General features: G+C 43.3%; 1 protein-coding gene across 5 annotated transcripts in view; it reads right to left on the minus strand.

Annotated features, from left to right (window-relative positions):
* Nucleotides 1–316: 316 nt before the first annotated feature.
* Nucleotides 317–19,619, minus strand: part of LOC137437967 (TBC1 domain family member 9) — a 105,145-nt gene continuing 85,842 nt past the window's right edge. For 2 of the 5 annotated variants that reach the window (XM_068132767.2, XM_078766725.1), the window contains exons 15-20: nucleotides 18,023–18,094; nucleotides 15,222–15,468; nucleotides 14,811–14,876; nucleotides 8,239–8,360; nucleotides 5,908–6,147; nucleotides 317–1,436 (exon numbers count right to left, since the gene is read on the minus strand). In XM_068132767.2, coding sequence (XP_067988868.2) covers nucleotides 1,053–1,436; nucleotides 5,908–6,147; nucleotides 8,239–8,360; nucleotides 14,811–14,876; nucleotides 15,222–15,468; nucleotides 18,023–18,094 — 1,131 coding nt within the window. In that variant the 3' untranslated portion in view covers nucleotides 317–1,052. Of the gene's footprint in view, nucleotides 1,440–5,907; nucleotides 6,148–8,238; nucleotides 8,361–14,810; nucleotides 14,877–15,221; nucleotides 15,469–18,022; nucleotides 18,095–19,619 lie in introns of all 5 variants that reach the window. The other 3 variants (XM_068132768.2, XM_068132766.2, XM_068132769.2) reach the window with 2 other exon arrangements.

Genomic DNA, 19,619 nt, shown 5'->3' on the forward strand with positions numbered 1-19,619 from the left:
TGGATTGTTGACATTTTTTGTAGTATATAAAGGCATTTCCCATAAGACCGATGAAGGCCAGAGGACCCGTCATGGTACGACCATCTATTGTGTCTCTTAAGGTTAAGATGCATAATTGGTTGACCATTTGCTTCAACCTGAAGTCCATGTGTGCGCGAGTTGGACTGTATACTTTGGCCATTGGGTCTCAGCCTCATTGAGCGACATGGATGGATAACTTGTTAGGAGTATACAGGGTGCAGACATAATGTATTTCCTTTCATTTAGGCTAAACCTGACATGCACACCCACCAACAGGTAGGACAGCACAAGTGTGTGAGAAGAAAGGAAAACTAAATTATTTGAACGAAAAGAAATACTGTAATAACAATGTTATCATTTTGCATGTACAATTATCAAAGGTCGATTGGATGCATCTCCTGGAATGCTGCTAAAATCACTCAGAGGAGGAACGAAACGTGGAAAAGGAACATCCATGCATAGGTCGTTGTCATATGCAGAACAATTAACACATTACACCTTTCTTTTCCAGGCTGTCCTGAACATATTGGAAAGGGACTCAGCATTTCGAAGATATACGTAGCTCAACTGCAGGTGGTGAATCTCTGGAGCTGCTGTGGAGAATCAGCAACAGAATACATGTCCGCAGTTACCCCGAGACCTCAGTGGATTATTGTTAACTTGAGTTGCACCAGTGTTCAAGTCTGATGGCAAGTAAAACAGGACCATGAACAGAACACACTCAATTGTAACTAAATACAAAACAAGATCAAACTTGGTCCTTCAAACAACAACAAAATTGAAACAAGGTATTCTACACTTGTTTTGCAGGAACTATGTATGTCCACATGGAGGGGAAAAATACCAGGAAATACATAGCCCTGTAATACTTCTCAGGCATAAACAATGGCCTGGTAAAAAAAAAAAAAAAGGCAGAATGGTATAGCGGCTGTGACAATTTGCCCTTTTCTGTGGAAAACAAGGTAGTGCACACAGTGCAAATTTTTGTGAGGAATACAGGTCGTCAGAGCATTCAACATGATGTGAAACACTTAATGGTTTATTAAATTACAAAAATCCACAGGTCCCAAACGGTGAGTTAGCACAGAGGCCTGCGCGTTGCAAATCTTAGCTGCCACATCTATTGGCTGTTCAAAAAATGTCACCAGGGTGGGCTCGGTGAGCAGCGAAGCAAGAAACTGTTCACAAGTGATGGTCCAGCCATCTTGGTTTAGGGTCCGTATTGTCATCTGTTGCGCCGATCCACTTTCTGATGGAGAACGAGACTTGTCCACGTTGGCAGCTTCAACTTCAGCTGCTCCATCAGACAAAATCCCACAGTCTGGTGGCTGCGCAGCCGACGAGCTGAACAGCAAGAATGTGGTCGAAGCATTGTTGCTACTGGCCTGGCCAGATTCGGCTCCACATGCCTTGGCCTGCTATGCAGCACAACATACAATTAGCACAAGAGCTTCATTAATTGCAATTTCATCCACTGCAGTTGCATTGCAAATCAAATGCCACCTTTTCCAGGTTTCTGCATAGTTTGGTAGAGCATGCATGCAGGCACACACTATTTCATATATCTGTTCCTCACAGCAATTATAAAAAAATAGGGGCATTAAAATAATAAACAATAAATTTTATTTACAAAGCACTTTTCAAATACAAATAAATCTCAAAGTAGTGAACAAGGGAAAAATCATTTTTGTTTTTGCTTAATTTTATTATTTTTTTTTTGGGGGGGGGGGGGGTTTGAATACAAAGTCGAGGCTCATATAATAAAGGAAGCAGAAGACAAGAGGGGAGAGAGAGAGAGGGAAGCACGACAGTAGAGAACAAGGACATTGGTAAATCTGCAGAAGGGAGAGGGCTGGGGCATTGGAGGGCGTGGGGGTGGAGGGGGAGGGGGTGGGGGAAGGGTACAAGGTATACAACAAATTGACACTAATAGTAATTTCAGGGAACAAAACGGGATTTGAAAAAGGTAGATTTAGGGAGTATTACCAGGGGTAGAAAAGATCAAGGTTTCAGATAGGGAAATAAGAGATGGTGGTGAACATCTGTTTTGAAGACCTTGAGGGAGAAGTGGGATTGAAGACATTGTGGGAGTTTGTTCCAGAGGTAGGAGAAAAAGAGGAATGAAAGAGTGAAGGTGAGCAGTCTTGAATTTGGCAGTTTCACCAGAAGAGGTTTGCTGACAGATCTTGGGCACCCTGCAGGAATATTTGGAGGAAAGAGCACAGCCAGAGCTGGGGGAGCTATGCCAGAGAGGAGTCGGTAGAAGACAGAAAGACCACCTACCTGCCTGTGGTGAGAGAGTTAAAGGCCCTCAGAATCAGCTTCATCACGGGAGATTCCAATGATTCTAAAAGCTTTGGTTTCAACAGCGTGAAGCCGAGCTGGGTGTGAGGCAGGAGCACCAGCCCAGAGGGGAGAGCAGTTTTCCATTGAGCTGTGGATGAAAGCCTTGTATGTGGTGAGGAGCACAGGTGTGCAAAGGAAGGACTTCACACGATGGAGGATGCCCAGTTGGCGTCTGGCTTTGGAGGCCAGCTTGGAAATGTGGTTTTCCCAGGAAAGATCATGGGTGATAGTGAGACCCGAAAGCTTGAGCGACAGAACTTCTTGGAGAGGATTGTTGAGAAAGTAGATGGGAGGGTTTTCCAAATGGTCTTTTCGGAGAGACATAGAGAGAGTGTGAGATTTGTCAGGATTGAACGACATGTTCCACTTGTTTGACCAGTTTGTGATTTTATCCAGGTCTGAAGAGACTGCTGCCTGTCGATCTGAGGGTTGGGATATGGATCAGTAGAGGGTGGAGTCATCATCAAATAGATAGAGAGGATTTTCCAGAGAGTCGGACAGATCATTGATGAAGACCGGAAAAAGCACAGGGCCCAGAACACTGCCTTGGGGAACTCCAGCCTGAACAGGAAGGGGAGATGAGAGAAACCCATTCAGAGCCACACGTTGACGACGACCGTAGAGGAAGTCTGCAACCAATGCGTGGAGATTTCCATGGATACCATAGGTGGAGAGTTTGATGAGCAGAGCTGGGTGCCAGACCGTATCGAAGGCATGAGATATGTCAAGGGAGACAGCTCTGATTTCCTGTTTGGCATTGAGGACCTCCATCCATTGTTGAGACAGCAGAAGCAGCATGTCCAGAGTAGAATGACCTGGTCTGAAACCAAATTGATGATCAGAGATCAAGCCATTGGAGAAGAGGAAGGATTTGATGTCAGAAACAATGATGAATTCCATGACCTTGCTGATGATTGGGAGCAAGCTGATTGGTCTGTCGTTGCAAGGATCTGTTTTTGCACATTTTTTGTGTAAAGCGGTGATGTTGGCTGATTTCCAAGTAGATGGCAGATGACATTGAGCAAAAGAGAGGGTGAAGAGAATTGAGAGAGGGTGTGAAAGAGCAGCAGGGCAGGATTTTAGGACCCGTGGCCCGATGCCGTCTGGTCCAGTTGCAGAATTGAGGTTTGACAGAAACTTCACCTTGTCAGGAGAGGGCACAGAGTGTGTGAGGGGGAGGTGGGGGGGTGGGGGGGGGCAGAGAGCAATGGGTGTGGGATGCAAGATTTTGAGGCAAACACAGATTTGAGGCATTCAGCTTTTTCATGTGCTGAGTCAGAGATCTGAGAGCATACTCTCACCATTTTTGTAAAGCACTGATATTTTGTGACAAATCAAATGTTACAACTGAAGGAAAATAGATTAATTGATGGGCAAAAAAATTTTGGAAAAACTTTTATGCTGCTTTTGCCTCTCCACACAAACGCCTCTCCCCAAATCACATGTTCTTGCAGAAATATTTCTCTTGTTCCACTCTCCCACTCTATGCATAATGCTCACTTTCTTTTTTCATCCGACTCACCCACCCTCCTATTACCCTCGCAGGAGGTATTGCATTTGTTATTTCCCTCGCCAGAGGAGAGGGTATTGCATTCGAGTCCGTTTGTTTGTCTGTTTGTCCGCACAAAATAAATATGATTTTCTCTGCAACCGTTGGTTCGATTGACAGGAAATTTTTGCCATAGGTTCAACTCCACATGCAGAATTTTTTTAAAATAATTATGACGTCATAGGTCACGTGGTTCTGCCGCCATCTTGGGAAAATCGAAAAACTTTGCACCTCTATATCTCGGAAAGCACTAAATAGAAAAAATTGAGAAATGGCTCATTGTAAAGAACTCTCCATGGGGAATAAAATATGTTAATGATGATGTCAAAGGTGCCTCCATTATGACGTCATAATTCGACAAGTACAAAACTTCATCCAATCAAGATGAAATTTATTGAGCGCCATGTCGGCATAAACTGGTGGAGAAAAAAAATAACAATTATGACATCATCGTTCACGTGGTTCGACCGCCATCTTGGAAAAACCAAAACAATATTTCACCTCTATATCTCCGAAAGCACTGAATATAAAAAATTGAGACATGGCTCATTGTAAAGAACTCTCTACAGGGAATAAAATATGTTAATGATGATGTCATAGGTGCCTCCATTATGATGTCATAATTCGACAAGTACAAAACTTCATCCGATTAAGATGAAATTTGTTGAGGGTCACGCAAGCATAAATGGGTGGAGAAAAAAAAATTATGATGATGTAATCGGTCACATGGTTCGGCCGCCATATTTGTTGAACACAACAGCCTTAAAAACCACTGAAAATACATCCTGGCGAGGGTTTGCAATCTCTGATTGCTCTTTTTCTTGTTACCCTCGCCAGGGGAGAGGGTATTGCATTTGAGTCCGTTTGTTTGACTGTTTGTGGGCACAGAATAAATACGATTTTCTCTGCAACCGTTGGTCCGATTGACAGGAAATTTTCAGCATAGGTGCAACTCCACATGTAGAATTCTTTACTGATAATTATGACGTCATAGGTTAAGTGGTTCGGCCGCCATCTTGGAAAAATCGAAAAACTTTGCACCTCTATATCTCAGAAAGCACTGAATAGAAAGAAATTGAGACATGGCTCATTGTAAAGAACTCTCCATGGGGAATAAAATGTGTTAATGATTATGGCATAGGTGCCTCCATTATGACGTCATAATTCGACAAGTACAAAACTTCATCCAATCAAGATGAAATTTCTTGAGCGCCATGTCGGCATAAACTGGTGGAGAAAAAATAATAATAATGACGACGTCATCGGTCATGTGGTTCGGACGTCATCGTTCACGTGGTTCGGCCGCCATATATGTTTTTAACACAAAAGACTTAAAAACCAATGAAAACATCCTGGCGAGGGTCTGCAATCTCCGATTGCTCTTTCTTGTTCTCACCTGTGGAAGTACCTTCCCGAGTTGTCAGGTGCTCTTCCCTACAAGGAATCACTCTGCCGTGTACTGCTCACTTGTGCTTTACTATCCCGTTGTCGACACTGTCCTGATTTCACTTACTGTGATGCATCCATCTGTTCTTGTCTTCCTGCTTCCCCTTTATGCCATTGAATGTATTGACCCTTTGTCACCTGTTGTTGCTCTCTTAAATGAGCTTCAAAACCGATACAAGAATGGCCAGAGAAATCCAATTCATAGTCATAGAGTAAATAAGGACCCATCTTCTCTGACATTTTATGCAAAGCAGTTAATTGCGCCAAGTTGGTTGCTGTCTGATAATTCGAGGAATGGTCAAACCCTCCAGCTGGAACACAGCATCATAATACTACACATTTCTGCATCCAAAATCGATGTTAACACCAAATTAAAATGGAATAACTTACAAACCTTGAATGAGAATTCAGCTCCAACAAGTTTTCATACAATTATATTTTTCCAGTGAATTATGTGAATTTGTAAAAGTTAGATCTGTAAATTTAACAGAGGTTTAAAAACTGGATTTGGATAGTTTCTGTTTATTGTGTTAATGCCTGTTTACCTGAAAGCAGGATCCTTCTGTTGAATTTGATTCATTTGAAAAACTATGAGCGACATCCAAGCTTGCACCTTCGCGAGGAGTCCAAAGAAAGCTTGGGTTGCCCCGTAAGGATCTTTGGCCTGCCTCGCCAATGCGAAGCAGGAGGTTGGCAACAACGGCTATGGCACGATATAGTTCCTGCTCATTCTGCTCTTGTCCAAAGAGGTTGTAAAGAGTCTTGCACAACTGGATAAACTGTGCCTGAATGTGGATATAAAAAAAAAAAGTACAGAAAGTACAATCAATCCCAAAGAAAGAGTAACAAGAAAGAATAAGAAAGAGAAAGAGAAAAAGAGTAACATTGACATCCTGCACTGTGATTGGCTGTCATGAAAGCAATCAGAAAGTGCTATAGCCACATAAAAATTATAGACGTTCACATTGCAGTGTGGTGCATACTACAGCTCATGGGAATAAAAGCACGTGACAAGCATATATAAATCAAAATGTGAGCGAGTGAAGGCCACACATCCAATAAGACCAACTTGCACAAATATATATATTTCATTTCAAATTTCGGTACAATACTCCTCCATAATAACTAGAACGGCACTCAGTAGAGAGCATACCTCCGCCTGGTGAACAGTTTACATTTTGTATCTTAGAGTAGACCAGAAAATCACAATACAACAATCACATTTAATCAAAATCAATCACAGGAATCACCATAGGTTCAGTCTTTCATACCTTGATCTATCCCTCGTTTTTGGACATATCACTCAATGATGAAGAATCACTTTAAAAATTATACTAGCTGGATCCGGATCTAGATCTTCACCAAAATTGAATCGATTTTCCTCGTCACACACTCACAACCTGTCCAACAAGTTTCGTCCAAATCCATCCATAAGTTTGAGATATCCTGCTATGTATCGTTTTTGGCCCTATCTCCCAATGGTGAAGAATCACATGAATTAAATAATTCTCATATCCGAATCCATATTCACATCTTCACCAAAATCGAATTGAATCGTTCTTGTCACACACCCAACCGGTCCACCAAGGTTCATCCAAATCCATCCACAACTTTTTGAGATATCCTGATATGCATCGTTTTTGGCCCTATCTCCCAATGGTGAAGAATCACTTAAAAAATTATAGTAGGCGGGTCCGAATCCAGATCTTCACCAAAATCGAATCATTTCGTCCTTGTCACATCTCTGCCAAATTTCGTCTGAATCCATCCACAACTTGTTGAGATATCTTGTTCACAAACAGTCAGACAAACAAACAGACAGCCAAGCAGACAGACAGGGGTGAAAACATAACCTCCATCCACCTTTGGTGGCGGATGTAATTACTAGTAGACATTGTATAGACTTATCTGGGTAAAAACCTATTGAAATTTATGATTCCAACAATGTTTCAAAGATTACCCAATAAATATCCCCACTTTGTTTTTCAAGCTGTCTCTTGACCCTTGTGCAAGATCGCTTTATCAAATATTTATCGACTGTGCATGTGTATCTTCTAATTGGTAAAAAAAAAAAAAAATATATATATATATATATATACAAAACAAGACTAGAACGGCACAAAACTAGAACGGCTCGACTAGGCTGAACAGTTTATGTTTTGCATCCACTGATCGGTTGCATCTGCATCTGGACCTGAACCAAAATAAAGTCGGCTTGTTCTTGTCACTCACCCAAATCATCCACCAAGTTTTGTCATAATCCGTCCACAACTTAATCGAAACATCACAGTACATATCGTTTTGGCCCAATCTCTCAATGGTGAAGAATCACTTGAATAATTTAAAAAATTTATCGGATCCGGATCTTCAACAAAATCCAATCAATTTGTCATTGTCACCCAACCTGTCCACCAAGTTTCATAGGAATTCGTCTACAACTTTTTGAGATATCGTGCTACATGTCGTTTTTGGCCCGATCGCCCAATGGAAGAATTACTTTAAAAATTACAGTGTCTGGATCATCACCCAAATCTAATCGATTTGTCCTGGTCACACACCCAATCCATCCACCAAGTATCGTACGAATCCATCCACAACTTTTAGATATCCTGCATACAGGCAAACAAACAGACACTGGTGAGACATAACCTCCGTCCACCTTCGCTGGCGGAGGTAACAGGTGGGACACATTGGATGCATAGGGTGGGTGGAGCTGGGCAAAGGTGATAGAACCAAGCGAAAATCGTAGAGCAGCAACAATGACGAAGCAGTGCAGTCAGTGCCGCTTTCAGAATAAAATGAAGAATGTCGCAACATGTGACTTGGTGCAACATCCCAAGCATGAGTTTTTGATATGTTGTCAACTCAACATTTACCTGGTTCATTTTTGGCAAGTCTTTCAACTCCCTTTCTTTGTCCAACTTCTCTTGCTCCCACTTCTTCAGTATAGCTCGGTAATCAAGACATGTCTCTGTCTCCACCTTTGCCTTTATGTTCACTGCAATACAGAGCGGTCAAGCTGTTCGTCTTTCTTGTCTGAAAAATTACCATACAATTTTAACCTTGCACTTACATCTCATGTGTAGTTCTTGATTAATCTTTTGTCTTCAATGGCAACTATGGAGGTGGGGGAGGTGTTAAATAGATCAATTGGTCGAGGCGGTCACGGTTTTTCGAAGCTGTTCCACGATCCTCACGCACGCTCGAAGTTAAGTAATTGTCACATTTGTATTTTTGTCGAAACTGTATTTATCTTACGTGTGTGTACCTTTTGCGTGTCCCTGGGAAGATTATTATCGGTGTTAATCTTTCATACCTGTAAAAAATAGTCGAGTATTTCGCGCCACGTGGCCTATTTGTTGAAGCTTCCGACCTTGAGGCTTGGTTCTCTCCGGGCATCCAAAGCGGTTATTTTTTCATTCGTGTGTTTGTCAAATTTCAACTCGTTATTTTATCGTCCATGCGTAATATTGTTTGTTTATAGTTAGTTTTGGTTTGAATTTCCTGTAACTCGTAATTAATTAATCGTGTTCTGCTCCGCGTGTGCGGCCTTGTACCCCCATCGGTGTTTGTTTACTTAACTCCCCTACATCGTGTTTTGCTTGGCTCTTAGTTTTTTCCCTTCTACCCCGAACATAATACTCTTTGTCTAACGTTTTAAATCCCCACCCCCCCCCCCCCCCCCACCAAAAAAAAACGAAAAAAAAAACAAACCAAAAACATTTATTTTTCCTTTCTCCACGTGTGCTGTTTGTCTCATCCTGTACTTTCTGTCCAGGTGTGCTGTTCGCCCCGCCCCCATTATCTCCTTGCCATCCACCTTTTGCCCTGTCCACGTGACTCGTGGTGGTCCCTCTCGGCTCTCCCCCCGTTGGTACTTTGTGCATATAAGATTGTTTACGGTTCTGTTTTAACATTATTTAAATATGTATAAACTTTCCCCTTCAGTGTTTTATTCAGTGGTATATTACAACACGCTGTTTTTCTTCCTATTTAAAAGGCTTTTTTCAAATTCCTCTCCATCTCATTCCATGTCAAAAAAAAGAAATTCAATCTCTTATACGTCTCCCTCACTACATGGTCTAAATTCACATTCATTCCACCCCTCCTCCATCGTTCTGAATCGGATTGCTAACTTGAAAATCACAACAAACCAAATTTGCTATCAATGTTCGTCTTTCATTAATCATCCACTTTCGAAACTCCCCCCTTGCCCCTCCCCTCCAAATCCCCCCCCCCTGCACCTACACTCCTAAGCTCCCCCCTTGCCCCTCCACTCCTAAACTCCCCCCTTGCCCCTCCACTCCTGAACTCCCTCCTTGCCCTTCCCCTCATAAACTCCCCCCTTGACCCTCCCCTCCAAATCCCCCCCTTGCCCCTACACTCCTAAACTCCCCCCTTGCCCCTCCACTCCTAAACTCCCCCCTTGCCCCTCCCCTCCTAAACTCCCCCCTCACTCCTCCCCTTCAAAACTCCCCCCCAACCCCTCCCATTCAAATCTCCCCCCATACCATTCCTCTCCAATTCTCCCTCCTCCTCAAAGCTGCCTCCTCCCCACTTCGTCTCCCTTCTATCTCATACCTCCACCCCCCTCCAACCTTCTACTTTCCTCTGCCCCCCCTCAAACAACCCCTCACTGTGCCTCATCCCTTCACCATCAAACCTTTCATCCTCCTCATCCTTCCCTTTCTTGGAACTCTTCTGTAATCTCTGACACACTATCAACTGCTCTCCCTACCTCCCCCTCTCATCCTTCATCTTACCCTACTCCTCCCCTCCCCTGTCCTGTACCCGATGCTCCCCCTTTCTCTTCATTAACGGTATGGACCTCAAACATCCGGGGCCTTCGCTCAAACCTGACTGATCTCTCCATACAGGTTGCTTCTGACAATCCAGACTTGATCTGCTTAACGGAGACTTTCCTCCTTCAAGATGTCTCTGATTCCTTAATATCTCTTCCTGGTTACTCCCTCCTCCGGTATGATAGACCTGAGCCTCGTCCTGGTGGTGGGGTGTCTATCTTTATCAAAAACTCTCTTCCTCACTCTCCTTGCACTGCCCTCTCTCCTCCTCACCCCCAGGAGTACCTCTGGCTACGGCTTCCTCTCCGCTCCCACCTTTTGTTCATATGTGTTCTGTACCGTCCTCCAAACAGTGATGACTCCATTTACATTTCACTGTCTGACAACATGGACCAACTTCTATCCACTCATCCCAACTCTCTCTTCCTCATATGTGGTGACTTCAACTGTCATCATGCCAGCTGGTTGGGTGTGGGTTCCTCTCTCACCAGTCATGGCACCTCAGCAAAGGACTTCTGTGACTCACTGGGATTGACACAATCTGTCAATTTCCCGACCCGGATCTCAGCCAATGGAGTATCTTCTCTTCTAGACTTGGTTATGACAAACTTCCCTGCTAATGTCTGCTGCTCTTCTTCTGCTCCAATCGGTTCTTCTGATCATGTGCTTGTCAAAGTGGACATCTCTCTGGCCATTCTCAGAGAGCCTCCTCAGTGTCGACGAGTCTGGCATTTCACTCAGGCCGACTGGGACGGTCTTCAAGCAGCCATCAATCGTCTGGATTGGTCTCCCATCTCCACTGCCTCTGACATCAATTCTTCCTGGGAATTCTTCCAAAGCAAACTGCTCTCTCTCATGCACAGATTTATCCCATCTCGTCTTCAGTTGTCTTACCCTTCCTCCCGTCCATGGTACACTGAATCTTGTGGTGAGGCAGTTGCCCTGAAACAACTTGCCTTTGCCTCCTGGAAGGCAAATCCAAATGAAGGCAATCTCAGTTCCTTCCACCAAGCTCGGAACAAGTGTGTGTCTACCCTCAGGAGTGCCAGGAAGCACCATCTCTCCACACTCAAGAATGAACTCTCAAACCTGTCTCCTTCCTCCAAATCCTGGTGGCGTCTGGTCAAATCCGTTTCTGGTGTTTGTTCCCCCTCCATCCCCTCCCTTACCTCAAATGGCCACACAGTTGACATCGCACATGACAAAGCCGAATGCCTCAACTCTGTGTTTGCCTCAAAATCTTGTGTCCCAAACCCATCTCTCTCTGTTCCCACCCTTCCCAGTCGAACCCAACTGCTCCTGGACTCTGTGTCCTTCTCTCCTGACAAGGTGGAGGAGTTTTTGTCTAACCTCGACTCTGATTCTGCAACTGGACCAGACGGCATCAGCCCACGGGTCCTAAAATCCTGCTCTGCTGCTCTATCTCACCCTCTCTCTGTCCTTTTCACCCTCTCTTTTGCTCAAGGTCATCTGCCAGCATCCTGGAAATCAGCAAACATTACCGCTTTGCACAAAAAAGGTGCAAAAACAGATCCTTGCAACTACAGACCAATCAGCCTGCTCCCAATTATCAGCAAAGTAATGGAATCCATCATTGCTTCGGATATGAAATCTTTCCTCTTCTCCAACGGCTTGATCTCTGATCATCAATTTGGTTTCAGACCAGGTCACTCTACTCTGGACATGCTGCTTCTGCTGTCTCAACAATGGATGGAGGTCCTCAATGCCAAACAGGAAATCAGAGCTGTCTCCCTCGACATATCACGTGCCTTCGATACGGTCTGGCACCCAGCTCTGCTCACCAAACTCTCCTCCTATGGTATCCATGGAAATCTCCATGCATGGCTTGCGGACGTCCTCTCTGGTCGTAGTCAACGTGTGGCCCTGAATGGATTTCTCTCAACTCCCCTTCCTGTTCAGGCTGGAGTTCCTCAAGGCAGTGTTCTGGGCCCTGTGCTTTTTCTGGTCTTTATCAATGATCTCTCCGACTCTCTGGAAAATCCTCTCTATCTCTTTGCTGATGACTCCACTCTCTGCCGCTCCATTCCTCTGCCCTCAGATCGGCAGTCTGCAGCCTCCTCACTCTCTGAAGACTTGGACAAAATCACAGACTGGTCAAACAAGTGGAACATGTCTTTCAATCCTGACAAATCTCACACTCTTACTATGTCTCTCCGAAAAGATCGACTGGACAACCCTCCCATCTACTTTCTCAACAATCCTCTCCAAGAAGTTCTGTCGCTCAAGCTTTTGGGTCTCACTATCTGCCATGATCTTTCTTGGGAAAACCACATTTCCAAGCTGGCCTCCAAAGCCAGTCGCCGACTGGGCATCCTCCGTCGTGCGAAGTCCTTCCTCGGCACACCTGAGCTCCTCACCACATACAAGGCTTTCATCCGCAGCTCAATGGAAAACTGTTCTCTCCTATGGGCCGGTGCTCCTGCCTCACACCTAGCTCGGCTTCACGCTGTCGAAACCAAAGCTTTCAGAATTATTTGAATCTCCCGCGATGAAGCTAATCTCTGAGGGCCTTTCACTCACTCACCGCAGGCAGGTAGGTGGTCTTTCTGTCTTCTACCCGACTCCTCTCCGGCCCTTGCACCCCCAGCTCTCTCTGTGCTCTGTCCCTCAATATTCCTGCAGGGTCGCACAAGATCTGCCAGCAACCCTCTGATGGTTAAACTGCCAAAATCTCGGCTCTCTGCTCACCTTCAACATCTTTCCATTCCTCTTTTCTCCCGCCTCTGGAACAAACTCCCTCACTCCCTTCAATCCCACTCGACCCTCCAGGTCTTTAAACAGCTGTTCACACACCATCTCTTATCTTCCCCATCCAAAACCTTGATCTTTTCTACCCCCGCTAATTCACCCCAGATCCACCTTGTTTGAAATTCCAACTTCTTTCCTGGAAGTCCTGGCAGTGTCCATATGTTTTATACCTCTCCCACCCCCCCCCCCCCTTCCCATGCCCCCTTCCCCCAATGCCCTCTCCCTCTCCCTCTCACAGATCTCTCGATGTCTCCATGTCTCTCGGTCCCTGCTCTCAAAATAATGTTGTGTTTGTGTCCTTCCTCCTCTCTCCCCATCTTGTCTACCGCTCCCGATGTTATATGTTTTATGTGTCGGTTTGTCTTTCTGTGTGATTAATGTTCGCTCTTTCACGAGCCTCGATCTTGTATACAAAACAAAACAAACAAAAAAAAAAACAACAAATGTTCAGTGAAACTCAATTGATCAAAATTTTATGTTAAAAAGATTTGGTAATGTCATCGTGTCATGTCGAGAGGATGATAACCTATTGAAAGAAGAAGCATTGTAAATGACTTAATTTATGTTATGAATACTTTTCCTTACAAAAAAGCAGGAAAAGCAATCAACCTACTCCAAAACATGACGTGAAGAACTGGACACTATCTAAGAAGCCTGAGGCTAAGATTTATCTGAACAAACGGAGGCACCAATGCCGAACGGGTGGCCTGTGGAGGCATCCCCGCCGATCGAGCACTGCTGCCAATGAAGTGCCAGATATGGAATGTGAAGTGCCAATGTCACACCAGTGTACTACATACAAAACAAAAAAACAACAGCTCGAATTGGCAAGCATGGTGATACGGCATTTTAAATGGGTCTTCCCTGTAAAGGGTCCTCAAAAATAGATCGATTTAAGCTACTAAGTGTAGCATATCCCAAGCATTATGCCTATCTGCTGGTTCATCTGTAAAAGAACAGCCGAGAGGAGACAGACAACCAGGTTGAGATGCTGTCATTGTATCATGAGCTATATATTGTGATGGATTTTGGAAGCCGTGGGGGTGTCACATGGCAAATTACATATAACAATCGAATAGTTATGTCGTATTGTTTTGTTCAGGTAAACCTAGGAATCGAATGTTCTATATGGGGGGGGGGGGGGGGGGGGGGGGGGGGGGGGGGGGGGGGATGAATATGTTTTGTGTTCATAGCATCTTGTAATCATAGCCCATCTTATTTTCCAGAAATGGAAGTGGCACCTGAGTTATTCATGTTAAGTGATTACCAAAAGGGCTTCTGTGCTTAGATAAGGCTTTTACATGTGTGAGTTTTCTTTGACATGTAAATGCATGCCTTGTGAATAATAATCCCTTCCAAACTGCCCAGTTGTCCATTTCCATTGGTTAAATGTAGTGTGCTGCAATCAGAGTTCACCCTAGCCGATTTGTTACAAGTAGTCAGAAACCAACGCGTAAACCTACAGCAAAGCTCAGCCATATTCTGGAAGTGGCTTCGCGTTGGGAAGCACAGTTCCTTATCTTGGGTGTTTAATTTGCCGGTAAGGAAAGCGGGATTTGGATGCTTGACCCTACCTAAATTAAGCGTCTAAGACAATGTCTGTGGTTGTTTAACAATCCGCTGCACTGCGGAGTTAACTGCGGGGCGGCGGCTTCAGGATCGCCATCAGGGAAGTCGATTGCAAGAGGTCCCCTTGTCATTCACCCCGAGGAGAATCCGTAACAATATTATTTACAAGTTTGCTGGCTGTTTGAGAACACTAGGATTACAAAAAGAGGTTACTGAATGAAAAGGTTTAACATTGTACACCAAGTGCTAGAAAAGGACAAGCAGTTTATCTTGCATTGCCAGTACAATGTGGAGAGTATAACACTTACTGGGTACCAGGTGTAGTTTGTAAATCATTCTGAGACGTTCAGTCAAATCCCCACGGTACAATATCCCTTGAAAAAAAACAAAACCGAGTATAAATTAACAAATGAAAAAGGTCATCTCAGTGAGAGCCAATCATTCACCAACAGCACTGTTTGCTCGTTAGCATTTGTAGGATGCCGTTAGCGAATGCGTTAGTTGTAATATTTCTCAAGGGATTCAAATGAAAAACAAAAAATATATTATTCCAAGTAAAAAAAAAATTAAACAAAATGTAAAAATTTCCCATCATGTCTTTTAATCTAAACAACAACAACAAAGTACAAGAAGGAAAAGCCAAAAAATAAACGTTATGGACAATGTTGAGATGTGGACAAGCAACGTGACTTTATGGCTCCAACATCTCCGGGCCTCACCGAGCACGTCAATAAGATCACGAAAGCTGACCAAGCCAGAGCCATCCCGATTTGCAATCTGGAAGGTCCTGTCGGTGAGGCAGGCAGCGTGTGGACCATCAGGCCAGGGTGAGAGGCGTTGGAAGAGGCGTTGAAAATGCGTGCGCCCGAGGCGGTACTGCATCGTGTAGGACAGGTTTGGGTTGTGGCTACAAAGGCTGTTCTTTTCCTGTTCGCTGCTCCAATACGTGTTGTGCAAATATTCCACCTGGTGGGTGTTGGTGACATGAAATTTGTATCAAAAACATAATAAATTATTATTAAAAACTGAACATCATTAAATGCAGTTTTCACTGGTTGTCATATCCCAATTAGGCTATTTGATGATGAAACAAAACCGAGTCAAAAGTATCCCTCTTGACTTTGGGTTTTATTTCAGACCATGGCCTACACCCCACAGCATTACCAAAAATAATGAGACAGTCAGGAAAAATGCAGGTTACTAAATCACAATGGTTGATTCGATGAATACGAGGTTGTTACACCTTTGGCAAGATACACAGCTTTGACCCTGTCTTTAATACTTTGTATAACACTTGGATAAAGTATAATCATTCTGGATTACAAAAGTTATTCCAGCCCGTTTTATCTTCAACATTAGCATAACCTCATTTGTTGTCTTCTATCCCTCCCATTCGCATAACCTCATTATTCAGTGTTCTGAAGAAAGGTTGAATATCCAAGGACTGAAAACTATCGGAAATTGTGACCGGAATTAGCCCACAACCCTTACTGCATTTTGTCATCACGCAACAGGGCATTTCGCTGCAAGAATTGGTCTTGTCTACCATATCCGGTCTGAACGCTATGGTATTACAGGCCACCAATCAATATAGGCAATCCAAGAAAAGAGAAAGAAAATCATTTATTAATAGGAATTAATTTATCTTCATTCTCGTCATAAAATGTGTTTTTTGAGTCATCTGTATCTTAATTATTCCTTTGAAGCTGTATTGTGCATTTCTGTGTACCGTATCTTTCAGTGTATATGTCGATGCAAAGTACAAGTCGAACTAGATAATATTCACCATTTTTACCTCCACCACCCAAGGTGGATGGAGGTTATGTTTTCACCCCTGTATGTTTGTCAGTCTGTCTGAGCAGGATATCGCAAAAAGTTGTGGATGGATTCGGGCGAAATTTGGTGTCAGACAGGGTGTGTGCGTGTGTGACAAGGACGAATTGATTCGATTTTGGTGAAGATCCAGATCCTATAATTTTAATTGATTCTTCACCATCAAGTGATTGGGCCAAAAACGATATGTAGCACAATATATATCTCAAAAAGTTGTGGACAGATTATGACAAAACTTGGTGGATGATTTAGGCAGGTGACGAGAACAAGCCAATTCGATTTTGGTTCAGGTCCAGATGCATATCCGGCCTATCAGTGGATACAAAACATAAAATGTGCAGCCTGGAGGATGTATGCGCTCCACTGAGTGCTGTTCTAGTTCTTGACTCCATTTATAGATAGGTCGATTTTGATCATTCGTAGATTAGATCTTATTTAGAGTACAAGACAAAGCTAGATCAACAACTGTCTTTAGCAAAACTGTCATTCAGAACAATAGAGGTGTTCATTCCTCCCTGACACTCACAATACATTCATCTTTGCCAATGGTACTTCCAGGATCATGAATATTGATGAGCTGTTTTGTACATAATATTTGAACTACTTTGCGGGACAATATTTCCAATAAAATTGGAATGTAAATGTTTATTTTTAACACATTTGTTATCAATTATCATATAAAGAAAAAACCACCTTTTAGAGGCCATTTTTCCCCACAGAGTAGGGGTTGGCCTTTTTCGGGCACCATGGTCCCATTTTTGAAGCAATGTTTTATGGCTGGATGCCCTTCCTGCCACCAACCTTGTTGGTCGCCTCTTGCGACACACAGGGAATTACCAGTGAACTGGTATTCAATTTGCCGACCTCGGAAGGATGGCAGGCTGATTCAACCCCCCTGGCGTTAATTCAGCGATCGACCGGGATTCGAACCCAGGATCCTAGGATCCCAAGCCGGCACCCTAACCGCTAAGCCAAAACCAGGTATTTGTTATCATATAGATTATAGAGGTACAGTATTTAAAACAAGCTATAGAATCATTATCAGCACTGGCTCATTGCATATTACATCTTGCCAGTTCCAACCACATTCCTCACTGACACCATATTTCCTGTGTGCAGCCATATTCCCACCATTTTCCTCAGCGAACTTAACTTCCAAATTAGAAGGACAACTTGCATGACTTAACGTGAGGCATTTTGAGATGACGTAGTAAAGATAGATATACATGATTGGGGTTGAAAGGGATGGATGAAACATAATTGGTGAGTGCGTGCTCGTTATCGATTGGATAATTTTGCATATGTCAGTGAGTGGATTAACATTTAATTGCTCACCCAAGTGGCAAACATTCCAGGAAATGATTTCTGTTGTGTGTTTCAAATTAACAATTATACAATTTATTTCAGAAAATATCACACTTTAAATTTTTTATTTATTTATGCAATTCAATGTCTGAAGCCACAGACAAGTCATGTCAAGGCATGGACTAAAGGAGAAAAAAAAGTATTGACTTGTGCAGCAAAAAATGCAGTATTTTACATTTAGTCAAGATACAAGTTTAAAAGTTTATTTTTTGAAAAGAAGCAAAGTATAAGGAAACAAATGTAATCTTGTATAGATAGAGCATTGTTGGGCATCATGAGAAAACATACTGAAAATATTAAAATGCAAAGGAAACAAAAATACCTTGAATAGATGAAAAAGGTCTTCAAGCTCACTTGTGCTAAAGTGTGTGTGATCTGCACTTATGGTTCTAACCTGCAAAACAGAAGGTATTCAAACATGGTTATTGTAGTGGTACATGAGGATACATAACTACTACCGAGCACTCCAGATGAACATTAAAAGAAGTAACGCAAATCTTTCATTTTTCATCACTATGACACTGGAATTTATGGGGAACATTGGCAAAACACAACTGACAGTCGGTGTAGCCAAAAAAAACGGATTATTTAAAAATCTTGGATCTGAGCACAGCATTATTTATAATCTCCTGTAATGAGGTCAAAACACAAGGCTCGTTGATCTTGCATCAAAATTTCCTGCCTCGTGAAGATCACTTCAAAAACTAAGAATTCCGGAGCAGATCTGTACTGTCTATGTGTACCCCGGTTTAGAATAGGTACACCGTATCCCTGCGCATCGTAAGAGGCGACTAAGGGTTGGCGTCAGGAAGGGCATCCGGCCATAAAAACATTGCCTCAAACAGGGAACCATGATTGTCATGGGGCCCACAAGGCTAACCCCCACTCTAGCGGGGAAAAATGGCCTTAAAACGGTCATTCATTCATTCATCTGTACTGTCTATCTGTTACCTGTGTTTTAGAAACACGTTTCCGTGTCTTACCCGTACTTACTTGGTTATGTCGCGTCAAATTTGAGATTTGTCTATCCAGGCCCAAACAAGACTAGGTGCTCGGTGCCTTAATCCTGACAAGTATTCTCTCTCCTCGCATGGGTGTCCTCTACTCACTCCTTTCTGTTACATCTCAAATCTTCTCAAAAATAAACAAAACAAAAAAAAATCTATTTTAAATTTTCGAGATTTGTTTTTTCCTCATTTTTCTTCTCATTTCGTCCTGGACTTGTTCTTTATCGTTTGTGTGCACCACAGACCCCACTGCATACTCTATCCGCTCATCTCATCCACAACCTGTACTCTCACAAAAGGATTAGCTATAATCTCCCCACAGCAACGGATTCCGATTCCGCAATGGAATACTTTCACAAAAGTCTACTTTTTCTCATTCAACGGTTTATTCCAACCTGCACGTGGCTTTCCTACCCATCCTCTACCTCTAGGCCATGGTAGACTGAATCCCGTCGTGGGAAGGCGGTGGCAGTCAAACAGCTTCCTTTCTCCATATAGAAAGCTTTCCTGACTGAGGAAAGCTTTCGTTCATTCCATAAGGCTCACAACAAGTATGTCCATTCTGAGGCAAGCTGGAAAACATAATGTTGGAAATCTCGAGGATTAACTCCAACCATTCTCCTTCTGCAAAGTCATGGTGCATGACTTGACATGGTGTCAAGTCGGTCTCTGGCATATATTCGTCCTCCATCCCCTCCCTCAACTGAAACAGCACCTCTGCAGACTTGTGCCCAAGAGAAGGCAGAATGTCTCAACTCTATTTGCCTCCAAATATGGTGTGCACCCAACTTCTCCTGCCCTGTCCTGTCCCCATCTTACTCCTTCCTACCCACTGTCTACTGGATATTATGCACTTACCCGAGAAGGTCAAAAAAACGTTCTGCCTTGCTTTGACAGTCCAGCTGTAGGCCA

This window comes from Myxine glutinosa, chromosome 12 (genome assembly GCF_964187855.1).
Source record: "Myxine glutinosa chromosome 12, kmMyxGlut1.1, whole genome shotgun sequence".
NCBI lineage: Eukaryota > Metazoa > Chordata > Myxini > Myxiniformes > Myxinidae > Myxine > Myxine glutinosa.